At 36.1% G+C, this 20,998-nt stretch overlaps 1 protein-coding gene across 1 annotated transcript in view; it reads right to left on the reverse strand.

Annotated features, from left to right (window-relative positions):
* Nucleotides 1-4,094: 4,094 nt before the first annotated feature.
* MSH3 (mutS homolog 3) overlaps nucleotides 4,095-20,998 on the reverse strand; it is a 115,300-nt gene continuing 98,396 nt past the window's right edge. The window contains exons 21-24 of the mRNA XM_074857301.1: nucleotides 10,564-10,750; nucleotides 10,224-10,353; nucleotides 7,608-7,782; nucleotides 4,095-4,539 (exon numbers count right to left, since the gene is read on the reverse strand). Coding sequence (XP_074713402.1) covers nucleotides 4,431-4,539; nucleotides 7,608-7,782; nucleotides 10,224-10,353; nucleotides 10,564-10,750 — 601 coding nt within the window. The 3' untranslated portion in view covers nucleotides 4,095-4,430. The remainder of the gene's footprint in view (nucleotides 4,540-7,607; nucleotides 7,783-10,223; nucleotides 10,354-10,563; nucleotides 10,751-20,998) is intronic.

The following is a 20,998-nucleotide window of genomic DNA, read 5'->3' on the forward strand; positions in this document are numbered from 1 at the left end:
TCACAGCATCATGGCCTGCAAGGACTCGCATCTTGCAAAACAAGATGATTGCTTCAGAAATTGTTTTCTAAGATTTTTAAGAAGGCTAGGCAAGAAGAAAAATCTATAATGTAATTAAGGAGGTCATCGAGTTTGTGCATCTGTAGCTGAGGAAGAAGAAACTGATCTACCATTTCAAGCAAAGGGAAGATTTCCACACCAAATGTGCTCAGCCATGTACAATGACAATGGTAGCATCATTAAGGTAAGCAGAGTTCTATAATTCTGGCAAGAGTATTTTTAGTACAGGACTCTACCAAGCTGGGTGAATCCTTGGCTTCCCCTGTACAGAGCTACAAAACAAGAACAGTCAACAGTGCTGGACCGATGCAGGTCAAAGACCCAAACAAGTGGTCTCAGAACTGAATCCCATGTTTACCTACCAGCTGGATTTTCAACCCTGAATTTATCCTTGTTCAGCTGTAAATATCTTCTTGAGCTCTGGCTGTATGCTTTTTTAAAACTTCTGATTCAGATCAGCAGACTGCAAATTTGTCCCCCAGAACTGAATTTGGATTTAACAAATGTTTGATCTGGATTTGATTGCCAGATTTTGCAGTGAAATGGAGGAAAGCTTTGAAAACAGATGGGAAAATTATGCTGAGACGGTAAATTTCAGCTTGCTATGGACTTCATGTTTAGGAACAATTAAAAGGTAATGAGAGCCATCCTCTCCGTTCAGGGGGAAAAGAGACAGGCAGTTCACACTGACCTGCTGTCCAAGACTTGCAGTACTGGTGCCAGGAATTTGGAGGAGATTGCAATGGCCACCCTGGGGTGAGAATGGGGGAGGAAGCCCTCCAACAGGCATTCTGAAGTGGGAACCAGATTCTGGAAGAGTCCTACTTCTCTCAGTGCAACACAATCTACCAAACCTTTATTTCCCTATGAAACAGGCATTTATATCAGAATAAGAAGTTAAAATAAGTGAATTAAATTCTCACTAAATTTTACATGTAGTAGAAATATTTGGATAATTTACTTTCCAGTAGGTTTCAATAAATAAACATTACTTTCATTGCAGTGAACAGACTTACTGCAACACCTGACTCAGCTGACATTTCAGTGATCTTTAAATTCATTTATACATGTTGCAAACTTATGCGGCAGGTAAATTCATGTCATTTCTATAAATACTTCTGGAAAACTTTGCAATACAAAAAAAAAATCCTCTTGAGAATTACTTCAGTGAAAGATGTTGTATGCCAGTAAGAAAGGTAATTGCTACTGGTAATGTATTTTACTGTGCATATTCTATAATAACATTCTTACATAACCAAATACAAAAAGGCAGTGACAGTGTATCCAGCCCTCTTTCTCCTCCTCTTCCATCAAAATGGCCTACCAGTTCTTGCTGCTAACCTGTGGCACTAATTTCTAAAGGCAATTCAAGAGAAGATGCACAAAGGCATAAAAATTTTTATGCTAAGAGCAGGAAAGGGAGAACAATGAGAAAAACTTACAGAAGTGATAAATACCATCTTTTAAAAAATGGATAAAACCCATAAAGCACAAAAGTCTTTCAAGGAGACTGTACCTATGTGTATAGCAAAAAAGTGTATTGTTCACATCAATATTAAATTTTAACAATGTCAATAACATGCTGGCACAGTCAATAGGAGCCAATACTCTGTGCAGGTTTCCAAAACTATTAGTATTTAGACAAAGAGATTTAGACATTCTTTTCCTGAAGGCAAACTAAAGACTAGCATGAATTCCCACTATGACCAAGGACCATCTAAGTATGGGTCATTCTTTAACCTTACAGCTGTCAGTACGCAGGATCCAACTTGCTGACTCAGCACAAAGAAAAAATTTTGTTACTCTGGTTTAAAAAACAGGGCACATCTCCAAGATCATACCACTACCAAAACTGTACTTCAAATTGCCTTTAATATGAAGCTTAGTGTGCAAGAAAAGAACAGCACAGGACAGGACAGAACAGCACGGGACAGAACCACAAGAGCAGCTTCTCATCTTTCTGTCTCCTTGAAGGACTCCTGCTCTGACAGACACAGAAGTCCCAACTTACCACAGCAAAAGAAATGAAAAAAAATACTGCAAAATTAATGCCTTTCCTTGTTTTCCAGCAACACTTTGTTTCTTTATATCCCCCTTGCACTCTGTGCTACCAAAGGCCAAGGAATGTCTGTCTGGTTGCCTGTCTAGACTACGCCTAATCTCATGCTCCACAAACGCACCCAAGTGAGCTCTGAACTCCTCACATCCCAGAGCGATCGCCCTCACATGGTGCTCGCTCTGCTAACAAGCACAGCTGCTCCACATCAGCAGCACAAGGTCTAGATACATCTGCACTGTACTATGTGGTTCGTTACAAGTGCACCCTAAAAACAGCAGTAAACGCATCTAATGACAGTATGCATCTCCTTACAGTGCATTCTCAAATGGTTGTGACTTTTTACATATCTGCTAGGAATTATAATGATCAGCAGCGGATAAAACAGTAGCTTTAATAATTAGGTTGTATATCTAGAAGAAACCTTATTGGGATAGCAAGTTAACCTCCACTGTTGAACTGAGCAGGGCTAAAATCAAAAAGTTATTTCCAACGTGATCACAGACATTAAGAGAAAAGTCTGCTGTAACTGCTTTGAACTTGATCGTATGTGCAGGCCAGTGTCCATTTCCCCATTCTTAATCGTATTTCTACTTTTTTTTTCCCCAGACTGCATCCAGGTGTTTTTTTCTTGTCTGACCATAGTCTGAATCCTCCCTTAAGGGCAAAGGCAGTCTTACTTTTAGTGCTTATGTTTAGCATATATGTGAATTTAGTAATGGCTCATTTATTCTTTTTGAAGACTATGGTCAGAGGTCTTTAGATCTAACGCACTGCATCTGTGTGCGTTAATAATGGAGCATTACACTCATTATGCTTGACAATGTGTGGCATAGATAAACACAGGTGTAACCACACCTTGAAAGACTAGTTTTCTTCTTCAGCTCTTCCAGTTTAGATAAATATACTGCACACTCTGGAAGAAGGTGGTCTCATTGATTGCTGCTATGTGAGCAGCAGGCAAACTATTTGTTTAAATGATGCTTTGTCATCTGAAGAACCTGGAAAAAAAGTCTTAGGTGAAGGTTAGCAATTGTTTATCACAGGTAAAAAAAAAACAACACCCTTTTCTGCGTAAAGTTCTCTATGTTGGAAAGGCTAATTGAATCACCTGCAATGACATTATTTCATATTCATCTGACATGCATTATTTTGAAAAAAATCCCTCATTTACTGAAAAAATTAGAAAGGTTGAGCTGTCTCAGATTGCAAAACCTCATTTTATTCTTTTCTTTATAGAAAAATCAAGATTATATTTATTTCACTTCTTTCCACTTAATATTTATTTTTAAATCCAACAAACTATTTGCCAATGTTTAAGTATGTGAACATCAATGTCCATTTTCATAGCAAGATATTTCACCTGGTTATGGTTATAAAGGAAAATCAGTTTGGATATCACATTCCCATTTGAAATCTGGACTTGAAAACTGCCAATAAAAAACTGAAAAACATCTGTTTTTCTCAACTTTGCTCTGCATCTGACAGAGCACTGGGGATGCCAGTTGCATAGTCTGAATCACCTCTTTCACCTCATCTTACGATACTTCAACATTACTTAGAGGAAGTCTTTCTCCTGTCCATACCAGAGGGCCAAGATCAGGAGAAAAGCTGAAGCTGAAAATGAAGCAGGCATGCATGAGAATGAAGAAGAGGGAAAACAGAACACAGTCAATGAATGTTTTCTGCTGCTGCCTTGAAAAATACCAGTTGCACCAGCATCAATCCCATCAGTAGAAACAAAACTCTCCTGTCCAACCACATAACACACACTTTCTTAAATTCATTGTGCACATAAAATATAGTGGGTGCTCTACAGAACCAGTGAATTTTAAATTCATTACTACTAGAACAACAAAAAAAAAATTTCTCTGTATGGTATTCATTCTTACCAACTGCACAACAGTAAAGCATAGTCAAGACTGAGCTACATTTTCCCAACGCAGAGGAACGTTTTAGAAACTGAAGTACAATAAAGTTAAAAGACATTATTTTATTTATAAAAGATTCACCTAATAATTTACCAACACAATTTTTCATGTTTTCTAAACATATTAGAAATGAAATCCAATGCCAGCAGACATTTTGCAATTAAGGGTGGGAAACACTTCAGGGAAGGAATGTGGAATAAGAACATTACGTGCAATCAGGAAGTGGATGTGGGACATCGTATCACAATGCAGCATCTCTTATCTCTCAAAAGGCAGAGAAGTCAGCTTAATGCACCTAGAACTACACCCTGATAGAAACTATTAGTCTCCAGATGTATGTTTTGTATCTCAAATATTTTCCATCTTTAAGCATGATTTGAGGATTAAAAACTGTCCTTTCTTTCATCTTCAGGTTCATGCATACTTTTCCATTTTTGTAGCTCCTGAGAATCATTTATCTTCCATACTTCAGCAAAGGACTTTAGTTTTTTTCTGTGGAAAAAAAAATTCAATCAAAATAAAGACACATTTTTAAATTAAGTACATCAAACCCTGAAAGCCCTACAGTCATCTACAAAATTTTATACACATTCAAAAATAGCAGTTTGCATAGCTCAAAATGTTATGTGGTCTTTAAACAATCAGTTAACATTTTCAAATGTATGTATTCCAGCTCTAGGACAGTCAACAATTTAATTTTGTAACTAACTTACAGTACCACAAGCACTGACAAGATGAAATAAAACACTGAGCAAGAGTAAATCATTAAAGGAAATGAACAGTATTGTAGTTTGCACCATTTAATTTTCAGCATTCAGTTCCTACAAATTTGCACTTGTAGAATCACAAAGAGGTAATGCATTTTTGAAATAAATTAATATATACATCCTTTCTACTTTCTTTTTACTATTTTTTTATTTAAGAAGGTCTCATAAGAGCCATGAGAAATAACAAGACGACATTTAAAATGGGTTAAACACACATTCCTGATGACAAAGATGTCAAGACTGGATGGAATTACCCAGTGGATTTTCTTAAATAATACAAAAGTGATTTAAAAAAATAAGACAAGGCAGCTGGCCGGTGGGTATTGTGACAGCACAAGTATACTGCTATGAACAGCTCTGAGTTTGATTCCCAAGATCATCGTAATCTTTTACTTCCTACTGCAGATATACCATACCTATTTTTAAACTTGTTACTGTCTCTTTTGGGGAGAAGGTATAGAATAATACATTGACACCTAGATCACATCATGGCAATAGTGAAATAAACAGGAATATACAAAAGAAAATACTTCTGTAATGACCTGCATAGGAGAACTGGAAAAATTAAGGATTACATAGTACAATACTTTATGCACTGTAAAATCATCAGACACATTTGATATTTTTTTCATTTTTGGTGACTTGAGCTCCAGGTTTATATAGATGCATGAAGTTCCCTCCAAACTGCACAATGAGGTCCATAATGAAGGGATAACCTGGTATGGGTCAAACCCGATGAATTAGTAACTGCTGTGTGGTGGGTGTCCCTTGTCCCTGGCCCCCTACATAGCATTGTCTCAGTAAAGGGGGAGGCAAAAGTCTCAAATTTCAGATGGGGTAGGCTGGTCTGGCAGGCAGGGCTGCAGTCCCGAGGTTACCTTTACTCTACCAACTGCTGCCAGAATCAAGGGCTTCCTCCTCTTCTCGCTCCCACCCTTTCCTTCTTCAGGTAGTAATGCCTGTTCACATGTAACATCAGGAAACTGAACTTGCATGATATCAACCGGAGAAAGAATGTCTTTTCAGCTGGCTCAGACCCCTGTTCTGTCGTCATGCCAAAACCAGCCCTGACACCACGGAGAAAGGGCAGGGGAGAAAAGGCTTGGGGAGCCTGCTCCAGCTGGTGTAGCTCAGGGGGCAGCAGTCTGCAGTGAAGTGTGGGGTGCAGGGGCTTTCAGCCTTAGTCATAAGTCAGGATAAAGGACTCATCACAGCTTTAGATTAAGTATTCATTCTTTTTCACTTTAAGAATACAAGCAAATTAAATACTGAGAGATAAAATACAGATGGTAGCTTACCTACTCAAAAGCTGATAAATGGAATACAATTAAATCCCATAATTAAAATTGCCCAGTCAGCCCTCACTCTACCCCTCTATGGGCGCTGTTAATCAGTCTTCTAATGACATCATCGTATACTATTTTTACTACTCATAGGTTTTCTATGCAATTAACTCTCTTTTTAGCGATGGAGACATGCTGGAGCTCTATTTGTGTCCAAGTAATATGCTAGCATGATTTTCATAGAACAAAGGAAGATAAAGCAAAGGGACACAGTATATTATTTCACATCTTAATTTTATTACACAGTAACTCTGCCCTTCCAGCTCATACTCTCACCTTTCTGAACAGTTTTCTCTTGATTTTAGAACCCTACGTATCCTATAACAACAGAGTTAAGATACTGATAGTAATTTGTTGTTTTACTTTTGTCATTGATGGACTATTATTTCCAATTAACATAAGACACCACATTATTTTTGCCATAAACTGCATGTATCTTCAATAGAATATTTTTATTTCACTTTCTTAAAAGGAGATAAAAACCGGTGTTAAGCGCTAAGCACCGTTAAGTTCAAAATAGCTGCTTGCACCTACAAATAATTAGTGCTTAAAATTTTCTCATATCTAATTATTCTGTCAGGAATAGTTATGGCCATCAGACAAGAGTCTTGATTTATTATATTCCTAAAGGGCTATTTGAATTTTGCTGATAGGACTGCCACTGAAAATAATACCAAAAAATTCAGTGAAAATGAATACTATGACATATTTGTATCTAAACTGTATACATAATGTTACAGGTTTTATAAAGATGATGGTATTTGATACACATGGGAATTTTCACAACTACTTTAATACATAAGGTACATATACCCCTAAGTGAAAATTGGTTATCAGAAAAATATTAAAATCCTAAGACTTTCATTAAAATTTTGTGTTTGGGGGGGCAATCAAATGATACTATAAATATTTACTTTAAAGTTAAACCAGAAGAATAATATCAGCAATCCCTTCTACACTACAGTATGCAAATGCAGTTTCAAGTTCCAAAGTGAATAATATACTTTCTAAATCACATCTATTAAAATTTTCACTATTACCGGTGAGAAGAGAAGTAGGTATTAGAAGATAGTTATATTTCAAATTTGTCTTCCTGAAAACAGTGAAAATAAATTTGCTAGTATTTGCCATAATAAAAAATAGTTTATTTCTGATGTTAGCTCAATAAGCATTTATTTTTTTCCATGTTTCAGCGGGCAGCAATTAACCTCTGACATAATAGGTAACTATAAAAGCTAAAGCTTTAATTGAAATGGATAGCACAATTTCCTGAAGACTTTTTTCAAAGTTTTGTTTCACCGTCTCTTCCCTGGAGGGTAGGAGGATATCTGAAGTAGCTTTTACTGTTCTTTTCAATGCACACTGTCTGAAATGCTCTTCGATTCATAGCTGAAGTTTCATTAGGGGGAAAAAAAAAAAATCAAAAAAAGAAAATCACAATTGTTCTTACCTTTTCATATTCACTATTCTCTCCAACTCCTTTGATTTATGAGCTGCCTTCTTCAAGATTTCTTCAGGAATATCTGCCAGTTTGGCAACATTTAGCCCGTAACTCCTTGCAGAGACTCCTTTAGTTATTTGATAAAGAAAAGTGATAAATTCAGGATTCTCTTCATCTTCAGATCCTACAAAAAATAAAACCAAAATCAAAAAATCCTCTGTTATGTTAATAATAATGTAGTAGACCAAAGACCAAAATGGCAAAGACTGTGGTCTCATTCATTCATGCTTCCTGTGTGATTTATTCCATTGCAGAAATAGGAAAGAAAAATGTTTCCTTGAGACTATGCATTTTACTTACCACAATTAATTCCCACAATTAAGAAGTCCATAACTACAGCACAACAAAAAGTTAGCTGCCTGCCAGGAAACTAAGAGCCATAGAAAATGCTTATGAAAAACCAAAGGTTAGGATGGTGGATCTTCTGGTAGGGATTCTTTCTATTCCATGACACTAAGATGAAAACATAATAGCCATCATTATAAGTCTGATTACTCCTTCCTCTTCAGACATCCTTGTTGCATCTCTGCACAACCCAGACCTTGTGTAAAGACCAGAAAAACTATGGGGTCATTCATTGCCATTCATTCATCTGTCTTAAAAATGCATGTTTTTGGAAACAATGAAGATTTCCATATATGCTGATGACTCAAGCTGATTTGATCTGAGTGATCCAAGCCAAAGATTGGAAAAAAATATGCCATAAATCTCACTTTAAATAAAACAATTAAAATGTTAAGACAGAAGGTGCTAAAGATACAGGCAGAGTAAGAAACATAGATGTGTCATTGCTCGCAAGCTGTGGTACTACACCTATCATGCTTTCTGTAGCAAAATAGTAAAGATTACATTGGCCTGAAGGTTCAGGTCAACTAACACTGAAAGTAGAAATGCTGAAGCAGCACACTGAAACACAAAGTATAGTGTTTCATGTACACAATGTTTAAGGAATAGTAAATACTGAATGTTGGCAACATCTCAACTGCCTGAAAGTATCAGAGATCAACAGTTCAGTTAATGAACTCTGTGAGAAAAGGACATGCTGATGCTCAGAGGAGTGATGCTCTTAACTGGGAACATCAGCGTGGCCAGATAGTGCTGACATAAATACAACATTACTTTGACTACCTGTGCTCAAAGTTAACACATTTCAGGGATCCCCGCTTCTAGTACTAGACAGAATACAAAAGCCGAAATCTCCCTCTAGCCAAACCCTAAATTTTTAAAATGACTCTCCAAAAAACATTTTATAAGTGGTAAGATTATATATTTAAACATATTATTTAGTGACAAATGCTAAAGTGCCCTGTCCCAATTAGTTTACAACGTAAGCATAATAATACAATATTAAGAATGAATTAGAGGGAAGGTTAATGGCAAATACCATGCCAATTCTTAAAAAAATTCTAGGAATGATTCAGGGAACAGGCCATTATTAGGCAAAGCAGGAAAACCAGAATAAAAGCGGAATTGTCAAGCACCTGATTAAACCTGATACATCAAGAAAAAAAAAAGCAAAGCAGTTTGTATGAAGGGAAATCCTGTATCACAAATCTGTTGTAAATTTGGAAGACATGTGAGTAAGAGATGCAGTGGATAAACTGCATGCAGATTTTCAAAAGAGTTTTGACAAGAGTCCTGCATTAAATGCTCTTCTGAAAAGCAGCCATAACCTAAAAGGAAGACCTTTGCATTTGTAAATAATTGGTTAAAAGATAAGAAACAGACGTTAACAGTCCGTTCTCACCATGAAGGGTGATCATCACTAGGTTAGACAGAGTTACTCAACATACCCATTGTCATACAAGAAAAAGAGCTAAGCAGTAAGATGACAAACTTTACCGAATCTACTAACTAATTCAGAGCAACCGTGGGAAGAAGGAAAAATGCTGTTGTTCTTCTGCTTGGTAAAACCAGAACTGAATGGGATTATGATAAACAATCTACAAAATTAAGCATGGCACAGAAAGGATGAACAGAGATTATTCTTTTGCCTCTTCTAATTCAAGAACTGGGAGCATCAAGTGAAGCTACATGTTGTTTCAAAAGAGTTTCAAAATAAACAAGAGGAGGTGGTTCTTCACACAATGCAGTGTTAAATTTTGGAGCTCCTTGACACAGTAGGATGAAGATGCTAAAAGTACAGAAGGATACTCAGGGAAACTAGACAACCTTGTTGAAATGAAATCCATTGAAGATACTAAAAAACAGAAAACACATGTAGCTCTTGAAGCCCCCTAAATAGCAAATGTTTGCAGACAGTGAGATCCTTTAGAGAAAGAGTTGCCATATGTTTGATCCTAATCCTTTGAATTAGGCTACTGTGAAAAGTTGGATATTGGGCTGGATGAATATTTTATCTGATCTAGCTCAGTCATCCTTATATTAATAAGATTACAGAGAAATGGTTCTTCAGTTTTCAAGCCCCCCAAAATGTGTGTATAGACTGATACTCTAGTGAGTTTGGATATATCACTTTCATGTGGAGGTTTAAATTACTGTAACAATTTTACAACTTCTGCCTCTACCTATAGTGCCAGAATCTCAGGTGGATTTATACTGTACCTTTTTGTTCAGCACTCTCCTCCTCATTCACCAAGAAAGCCATGTGGTAATTACCAACTTTTTCTGGATACACCTTCTCTAGCTCACAAACTGAGGGATAGTGAGTGACAAACAGAGTCAGTGACTCCACCTACAACAATGAAATAGACACATAAGAAGGTTTGACTTTAATTTTTTTTTTAAACACAGCAATATAGGACTGGTATCCTTTATCCATATCCCTTTGCTCTGAGTTTAAGCATCCACATTTTTACAAGGAAATACTCACCATGTTGAAGTTAGCCTACCATAGTACAGGCTGAAAAAACATTCGCAAGCATGTGTCAGACTGAACACTTACATCTCTAATAAAATGTTCAAGTGTAGCATAAGCGATAGCAATTCCATCGTGTGTGCTAGTTCCTCTTCCCAATTCATCCAAAATTACTAGTGATCTTGAAGTTGCTTTTCTTATTATCTCAGCAGTATCTGTCAGTTCTTCCATAAAGGTACTTCGGCCTTTGTAAATGTTGTCTGCCGCTCCCATTCTGCATTGGGATACAAACTAGATCAATTTATTAAGTTCAAATAAATGCCATATAACGCTGGAAAAAAAATCATGATAATGAAACCATTTTGTTAGAAATCTCTTGCTGCTGCTCTAAGCAGAGCAGAAAAACCCAGGCAGAACATTCACCTCCCAGAAGAAGCTACTGCTTAAGAAAAAAAGCAACAGCACATGGTGGAGATTGAGGGTAGTCTAAAAGACTGAAAGGTCCAGAGGGAACCACTCACATACCATAAAACAAGGGCTTGCATGTATTCCCCAAGACAACATGGTATACTGACCCTATAGGCATCTGGGGGAGGTGAGGCTGTAGGAACAGCAGATAATTTTTCTGGGCCATCAGTAACTAGTCCCAGAGTAAATCCACAGACAGAAATCTCAGCATCCCATTGTCAGCTACAGGAACCAGGGAAAAAAGAGAAGGTAGACAAGGGGGTATTTCTTAGCATGCAATTCTTCCACCTTGACAAACAGTGCAAGGCAGTCTGCTCTTCCCTTAAGAAGAACCCTGGGAATTCAAAACAGTCAGCTCACAAGAAGGTTTCCAGCAAAGGTAGCAATGAAAATGAATTTTACTTTTTTTGTTTAGTTCAACAATCTAATCTGTATGGTTTTTTAAATGCTAACACCTCAAAGTATCAAATATTAGCATTTCTATGTAGAGATAGAATGGACACTCATGTGACCAGGTATTTGTACATCCAGATACAGCATTTAGTTCCTTCAGGCAGTAACAAAATAACAATTATTTCCTATAAATACACCAGTACACAAATCTTACTAGCATGCTTAAACATGATTTTAAGAGAAAGATTTCTCTCCTCATCCTTTTACACAACTGTCCTTGAACTTACTGGCCTCCATGCAGGTGAGCTTCCTCTCTGCTCCGCATGCGAACACATACACACACACATACACAAATTCCTTCATGTTTCATACAAGTCTTGAGGAGTGTTTCACATTCATGCAACCTTCAATCCTCAAATTCTAGCTCAAATTGTGAAATTGCAGTTTTAATCTCAGAAACCTGTGGGCAATTCACCCTGTTTTTCTCTTCTTTTACAGCTTTCCTTACCTATTCAATTAAAATGCTTTCTACTTGGAAGAAAGAACATTTCCTTTTTCCATATATGCTTTTCAATTACATTAATCGCATTACAATATCACTTTTGAGATAGCTTATCACTAGTAAGCCACTGAGTAGCGCTGTAAAAATGGATTTGCTCACTCTCTTCAACCAATAATATAGTTACATAGAAGCCATACTGATTTAAGGAAAACTGACTCATGGGCTTAGCATATTACATTTTCAAATATAACAGCTGGCCACAACAGTATTTAAAGTCACTCAAAACCTTTAAAGAGAATCCCAATATAGCTTTTTTTTTTCTCTCAGTCTTTTGCTGCATCTCTTCTGTTTTGCTGCATACTTCTGTTGCCTTCAGAAGCACTAGCAAGATATTCATCATTTTATAACAATCTTAGGATTGTCAAGAGTTAATTGACTACCAATACAAAAAACCAGCAGGTTGGACCCAGTACAACTATGATTTCTATATATTCTCTAGTTCCTGTCCTGGAAATTTGGTATCGTGACATGCATAACTTCACAATACACAAATCTTCAATTATAGATGAATGAATTTTGGTTGGAGATGGGCATTATGATACAAGGAACAAATTGAGTGTTTTTATTTAATTGAGTACGTGCTTACATACACACACAGGAAGTATATTCCCATATACTCTGGAAGAAGGATGATTTTGCACATAAGCTAATTAAACTTTACATGAATTTCACTGAATTAAACATATAATTCACAATATTGAGGCATTCTGAAATTAACATTTTATTAAGCCACTTACTACTATAATCCTTTTAAATGATGGGTTAAGAACTATGAACATACTACTGAATTTCTCACAGTGCCCACAACATCCCCCAGCCCCTTTTCTAGTTTGGTTCAGCCATCATGTACTACTGTAAAATCAAACAATCCCCCTTTATTGCAGTATTACACAGATCTACAGAGAACAATATAACTTAGATCTATTTTTAACACAATTAACTACAAATAAGTTCACCAGAACAACACATACTTTTTACATCTGAACAATTTCTGGCTCCATAAATGGGCAACTTTAACCTTAGTTTCTGACCCTAGATTATTAGTATTGTTATTTTATAATTTTTATTTGGCTTTTCATTACAGAGACAGCATCTAACAGGCTGTGTGTTCTGCACCTATGATGATTACACTGAGAGTTCTCAGTTCTATTTTTCTCTTGGATTGCATCATTTCCATAGAGCCTTCAAAATCATTTAGTCATTTCGTATCTAATTTGCATTCACGAAAATAATTTTCAGAACTTCCTCACTAAATGATCAAGATACAAACAGAAATTAGAATTATCTTTCTCTTGTTAACAACAGCTGCAAAAGAAGCCTTTCTTTTCAGCATTTTAAAACATTCAAATCTAACTCAGGCTTATCTATAGAGTAAAAAAAAAAGTGTATTTTTAAATGACATAAAAACTCTTAAATGTCATCCTTTGAAAATGGATGAAATTGTTCTTTCTGCCTCTGTCCTTGAGACTAGAAGGATCACACTTGTCTTTTAAACCTATGAGGTAAGCAATATTATCCCAGAAACAAGAATAACTATTTTAATGTGGATGATTGCATTTATAAAACTAACAGTTAATATGCAGCAAGGCACTGCTCCCTAACTGTATGCTGTATTATTCCTGATACAACAAAGTTTGAGTCAAAACACCTATTGCTTAAACAATTCTTTTTTTTCAAGTTTAAAACAGCTGTAATAAATCCCACTGAACTTCTACAAGATTCAGTTGCTTTGAATTTACATTTTAATGTAGCTTGCCTCCTAAATGTTTTTATACATCAAAACATTAAACTTTTTCCTATAATATTCTGCCCACAAGGAGCGTGCAGACATCCAATGTGAAGAGTGCCTCTTTAGTGCTGGCAAGAGATCCATCACTCCTCAGCAAATGCAATTTGGCTGGAAACCACTTGTTATAATGTCTCTTTGACAGCCAACCAAATTTCATAAAATTAAAAGCTCTTCATCTTATAATGTTCAACACATTTATTATGTAAAGAAAAAAAAAAAAGAGGAGGCATTATCTCTTCTCAGTGCTAGGTTTCAAGTGGTAAAGATTCCTGTCTATAGCCTCAGAAAAAACAACAGGGAGGCAATGCTTTCATAAATTAATTTTTGGAATTAGATGATATGCAGCAGTAGCTAGCTTTATGTAAAGCAGACAGCACTATATGCTTGACCTGTATGTGACCCCCCAGAGAAAAAGATACAGATTTTCCTTATTCTGCAGTAGATACAAGCTATGATACCACTCAGAAATTACTTGAATTAAATAGCATAACTTTTTTCCTCACATCTCAAGAATTTTTAGGTAGTCCGCATCCATTTAAACTTGCTCTCAACAGGCACAAACTAATATTGCTAAACTATGTGGCCCTGAAAGTTACTTCGAAGTCTGGTGCTTTTAAGCTTTTGATCAGACATGTCTGACAGCCATCCATGAAAAATTTGTATGGAAGAAGGAAATTTGAGACCACCAAGCTCTTCTTGGAGCTCCTTCTCTCAGCATCCTGTTATTACTGCTCTCAAAAAAAACAGTCTCCTGGAGAAGGGGATAGACTTGCAGACTTGATGACTAACAGTGGCATAAGAACAACAGAATAACCCAAGACATTGTTTTGGAGCAGAGCAGAGAGGCCCCCAGAGAACTGCAGCTGCTCTATGCTAGCAGTCAAGGGGTGAAAGTGACAACATGTAGGTTAAAACAGTAATTGTTCCAGTATGGCAGAAGGCAGTGAAAAAAATTAATTTCTCAAGCAGAAAAATGAATCTGAAGTCCCGAAGCTTCTATTTAAGGTTTTTTCCATTCTACCTTTCAAAAGAACTTTCCCAACATGCTGTTAGTTGGTTTGGTTATAAAATTAAGAGCACTGTGTCGACATCAGGTATTTTATTATTCTTTTATGTTAGTGTGAATCTCTCCCACAGTTTGTGAAAGTGACCAAGCAGCCCAAGAGATTCCAGTGGTAACAAAAAGCAACTATGTAACGCTGAACAAATCCTAGAAAACAAGGCTTCAAAATCATTCTCTAAAGCCTTATTTTCATACAGTTGTCAACATTCTGATGCTATTTATTAGACCCTAGTTTATAAAATACTTCGTGCTGAAAAAAAAACTTAAATGAAATTTAAAATTTTTCAACTTAAGTTTTAGAAACATGCACTTGACTTTAAAAGTTCATCTAAAATACTTACTGGATAAATGAAACCTAGTGCCTGTTACAGAAGAATAAACCTAACCAGTATAGAGTCTCTATACACGGCCTTTGCAGTTTTCAAGAGAAGGCATTCAGCTTCCCAGATATGTTTTGTCTTCCCAGGGATAGAATTGAAGCCAGACTTGATTTCAGAACGTACTCACAGTCAAATTATTTATTCATCAAGAACAATTAACATTAAAAGAAAATGACTCTTTTCTCTGAGAATATCTTAAATGCAAGATGTAGAATACCACACCAACAAAGACATTCCTTCTGTGATTCAAAGAGAACACTGAGAAAAACACAAATAAAATAAATTCATAATGTGACTTTACAATTTCACTCACTCCCTCTCACACAAAACCCTTCAAAATGTCATTTCAAAGATCACTGTATCTGAATAGGAGTTATTTAAATTAAAATAACTAGTTTACAGAAAGAAAGGATTAGATGGGCTCTTGTCTTACAGTTTATCCCTTTTCTTGCATAGGAGCATTCTCTACAACACATTTTCAATAACACTGTATAGTTAATAAAGATGTCATAACAACTGTTTTGTATCCTTTTATTTTTTGCAGAAAACACTCTTCTCAGATGAAGTTTTATGTGGTCTCTGCAGCAAACAAATGGTCACAAAAGTGTGAGTATCAGCCAAAGATGATTACGACAACAGAAAAACTCGATATTGATCCTGACATGAATGGGAGAACACAAGCACAATTTCACTTCCACACTTAGAGAAATCTTCTCCCATTGAACTGGGTTATTGACTGTCTATTAGGCACCTAGCAAACAACACTTACTGAGACTTCACAGTAGTTTGCAAACTGGTCTGCCAAGAAAATGAAAACAGGCATCCTAAATGGAGGATTGGCAAGCTGACTACTGCTTGTCCTCTCCTACTGCGGTCCCAAGAATCCCACCATCTTTAACCAGAACAATCGCTCAGTTTTGCCCACAAAAGCGATTTGAAACCCTGTGTATTTTAGAAACACTCAAGCTGCTAATAAGAATTTCACAGTGGTTCGTATAAAAGTAGCCCAGCTTGTAACTTCTGGCTATTCTCCTCATACAACAAAAATTTACCAAGTAATTCTTTAGAAGATAGCATCTGCAAATTTATAACAGTTCACTGGCAAGAAACTAATGCTTCACACTCCCCCACAGAGTACTGGTAAATCATTGACTTCATTTCCATCAAGCTCTTACTGATTCAAACCAAAACCTGACAATAAGAAAAATAATTTACAGAAACTGCAATTACAGAATTTAAAAAAACAACTCTTATCATAAGTATGATGGAAAGCATTGTTATCAGTATAGTTCTTATTTCTGCATTATTCACGGGCAACTTCCAAGAAGTAAATGTGTGCAAAGTTACGTGGATGACGATGATGGGAAATCAGAAGATGCTCATGATACTAACCTATTTACAGTCAGCATGCACACACATGCTCAACCATTTCTGCAACTGCTTATTTGCAAATTTTAAATGAAGAAATATCAATGGTATGTTATCCAATTTAGAAGAACAGTTGTTGAAAAGCCTGACGGAATGCATTACACAGTTAATGTAAAATACATTTTTATTTTGTACATTATTGTAGACATATGATATTCTCAGTCACTGAGAAATTAATGAAACTAGTAAAACCTAAGACCACTAGGGATACATACTTTGCATTCTCCTGGAAAGAAAAGAAAGTCCAAAGCTATTTACAGTTTCATGGTGTTTTTTACTTTTTTTTCCTCTCCCTTTTCCATATCACTAGGTAATTGAAATAGCCAAAACAAGTATTCACTTAAATCCTCATTACCTTGTAGACCTGGCCAACAGAGGCATGCTGCACACACAAGCACCCCAGTATATTAAAAGAAACATTTCTAACAGGATTAGCTTTCAAGATGTGACTGCATTGATTTTTTGCTGAAAGCTAAAGAAAAACATCCAGAGATTGCAGTGAACATTCAATATTTGAAAAGCTTCACCTTGAGTGGCAGAACAGGTATGACTTAGTGGAGATGAAATAGTGGTTTAGTCAATACAGTCACTGAGTGACAAGAAGTTACCAAACCAATATCCTCTCATTCCTAATGCTTTATAAGGCAACAGAAATTCAGTTGTTCTTCCAAAAGCTTATGTTACTTTACCTGGTGAAGAACACCTGAGAAAGTTCTTTCTGAAATTCAGCAATGATACCCTCAATAACATGAGAACACCTTAAAAATATGTGTTACATCACCTAGGGCAAACACATCACTCACTGTTAAAATAATCCAGCAGATTTCTAGTTAATTCTAAAATTTTCCATTGCATTTTAAAACTGGACTTGCTCGAGTCTTTTCTCCATCACACATTATGCACAGCCCTACAGCAGCTGGCCATCAGGACGCAAGGGCTGAGCTCTCTGAGAAGCAGAGTGGGGTGTCTGTTAGCAGAACAAGGACACAATAGCAATAGCTTAAATTCCACATTCAAACACGCAAAGGATTTTATACATAATGTATCAATGGATTGCTTTCCACAGGTCCATCAGCTTTTACATTTATACACACAGAACTAAGCATTTCTTTTTCTTGCCCTCAATGAGAAAGCTATGATTTGTTCTTGTACATAGGTACCAAACTGAGGTCTTTATTGCAGCTTCTCTCCTTCTGAGAGATCTGGCAGCGCAGGCAGTGCATACCAGCAGGTCAGTACTAGATGGAGTAGTTTTATGAAGGCTCCATTAAGCAACTGAAGCTCCAAATGCATGCTTGGTATTACCCTGATTTCTCCGCAGGAAACCACTAATGCTGTATAAACGTTACTGATGGTCAAGAGAAAGAACAGATTAAGCGTACAATCATTTTGCTGAAGGATAAATTTTAAGCATAGATATTCAAATCAGGGTGTTTATTTGTGAACCATCAATATTAGCTTGAAGAAGCTGAAAAAATGAAGACAAAGAAAAACCCAACCCTAAAATATGCACACTTACTACTCGCAGATTCCAGCGAGGGAACTCAAGGTAATTAAGTTAATGTGCATATGTAGCTGAAGGATTGAGGCCAAGGGGGATTAAAAAGCAGAAACTATAGCAACAGACTAGGGACAACAGCTGAAGCATTCAGCGCAAGTGAACTTTTCCCCTTTAAACCTGTGGACGCTACAGAAAATCCAATTCAAGTTGTGACTAGGTTAAATCATAGCACGGAAGAGTTTTATAATGGCAAATATCACCATTCAATGTAAGAACTTCAACTTTACTGTAAAATAGCTGGTCAGCTTCACAGGCAAATTTTCTTCCCCCCACCACCCCCCCCGGCCATATACCATTATGGGGAAAGCCTTACAATCCCTTTCAGGAATACGCAATATGCAGCAGAAATTGTTTTATGAATCTCACTGTATATATATATGTCTTTTATTCTTTTATTCACTTCAATGAATTTTCAAGCCTGATTTAAACCCCTGCAAACAAAACAGTTGCTTGTATTTACAGATTTTATCAAATGTCATGTATGTAAACCAGGCTGTTTTGTGAAATGTTATTACATGTATATGAGATATAATCCTAATACTGCAGATGCATGTTACTGTGAAAGACATGAAACTAAATTAGCTACAAATACATGCATAGCATCGCTTAATTTATTTCTACAGAGCTATAGAACACTGTCAGAAATAGTTACAGTTCACATGTACTGTGATATGCCCAAGACATAACTTTTCTAGAACAACAGAACAAAATAATTTTCAACTTAACAACACTAACTACAACTTTTATTTATTTTCTTCTTTTTCAAAAAGAATATCTCCACGTGATAAAAAAGTAGGTGCAATGAATTTAATACACCATATTTTTTCCCCTGAAAGCTGGGAATCATTTACCCCAGAGGTGTAATTATATGACTGTAAGCATAAATGAAAGGCTTAAGTATTTTTTGTTATTCTGGCAATAAACACAAATACAATTAAGCAAGAACAAAGTGAAACAAATTACTGTGCCATAAAAAAGTAACATTTCTGAAAACCACTTTTGGGTTCTTGACAACTAACAAATTCCGTTTGTCTGACTGTCATTGCTTTCCGGAGCAATGCAAACAATACCTGTTTAGCATATCAGTATATAAAATTCTCAAGTGGACTTGCCAGTCACTTGGGATTGCTTTGTAAGAACAGTTCCCTACTTTTCTGCACAGTACATAAATTAATGTGTATGGCAAAACCAGTAAACATTACTACGTATGTATTAAATAAACAAAGATGTGAAAAAGTACCTTTGCTTTTAAATTTTCTGACCCTTATCTTTCAGAGTCTGACTGCACAGGCAAATTGAGACAATCTAGGTTTTTTTCAAAGGAAAATCTGAATGACTGAAATGTAAACATTTATTTTCAGGTGTAAATAACAAAAAAAAAAAAACCAAAAAACCACCAAAAACTAAGCATCAATCAAAGTTCTGGCCAAAACCAGCTAATGTACAGACAAGGTGCTCTGCTGAGATAAACTCCTCCACAGTTTCTATTCAGCACTCAATCTCCTGGTGATTTCTGTATTACATAGGACGCCTGCACACTGCCCTGCCAAACACTGCTGTCACCTCAAGACTAGAATTTCATAACCTAGATTTTTATGATAAAGGTATGAAGAAGGTGACTAGATGAATCTTCACACCAGGTTTTGTGATTTAACTGATATTTCTAGGACACTCAGGAAGACTAATCTTCATAATCCTACCCTGTAAGTCTCAAAGAAACCAATAAAGCTTAATAAAGCAATAAATGGAAACAAGGAATTTTTTAGTTTGGTACCTGGTGATACTGCATGTGATACAAAAATGAGAGACTATATGTTATTCTGGCAAAATACTGAAGTTTGTTATAAAGGACAACAACTTATTATTGCTAAGTATGTGAATACACAAAACCTATGTCAGTCCAGACCAATGATCTGACTAATTCTGGAGATTGTGGCCAGTACCAGAATTCCGAAAAAGGCACAGAAACCCTGAAATGGTAATGATGCAGCAATTTCAGGGAAAGATTTTTCAGTAGATTTAAAAACAAAAAAAAAAAGTCATGATTATGTAATCTCTCATGTATAACTCCAAGAATAGTATATTTTGTTTAAGGTTTATTACAAAACAAAATCACTGTAGACCCCCTCAAAGGGTGAAAAGCAACACCATCATGCTCCACTCATAGAATAAAGGACTGACAATAAGATGGGACAGGTCCATTTAAGACATAAAAGCTTTGCAAGTCTTTCCCGCACACTAGTAACCATTTTAAAATATCATCAGCATGCTGTTCCCTCAGCACACAAGGTTAAATACACAAGAGTAGCTTTGGATGGAGGATGTTCATTTCTTTATCATGTTTAGTGAAATCTCTATGTAGGAAGAAACTTCTAATGAATAACACTTCTAAACCATTTTCAAGCAAGCGAGTTCCTGGGCAGTCTCTTTGCAACTACAGCTTATCTGTGAATCAAGCAACGTATAAGTAGCAAAAAATACAACAAGCTGCATTCTGGGCATGAACTGCTCTTTTTCAATGTTTGTTTGTCCATTGCTGTGCAAATAGCACTATTTCTGCAGCAAAGCTCTAAAATAACAGAGCTCATTTATTATTTTAAATACAAAAACTTCTCTACTCTGTCCTGTTCCTGTGCAGCTCCCTTCTACTGATCAACTAGTAAAACTGGAATGAAATTAAGTGCAACATTATTTGCCTAGTTACAAAAAGCTGGGAAGTTAGATCAATGGAACATTCACTTCCATTAATATTTATGAGGACTATTTTGTTTTTACTCTTAAGTGATTTACCTCAGATTTCAATTTATTGTGAAAAGCACTTGGAAAACATCTTCCATTCAATTTCCATTTTGATAGAAACATTCTCTTTTTCCTGCTT

Source organism: Strix uralensis, chromosome Z (assembly GCF_047716275.1).
Source record: "Strix uralensis isolate ZFMK-TIS-50842 chromosome Z, bStrUra1, whole genome shotgun sequence".
Taxonomy (NCBI): domain Eukaryota; kingdom Metazoa; phylum Chordata; class Aves; order Strigiformes; family Strigidae; genus Strix; species Strix uralensis.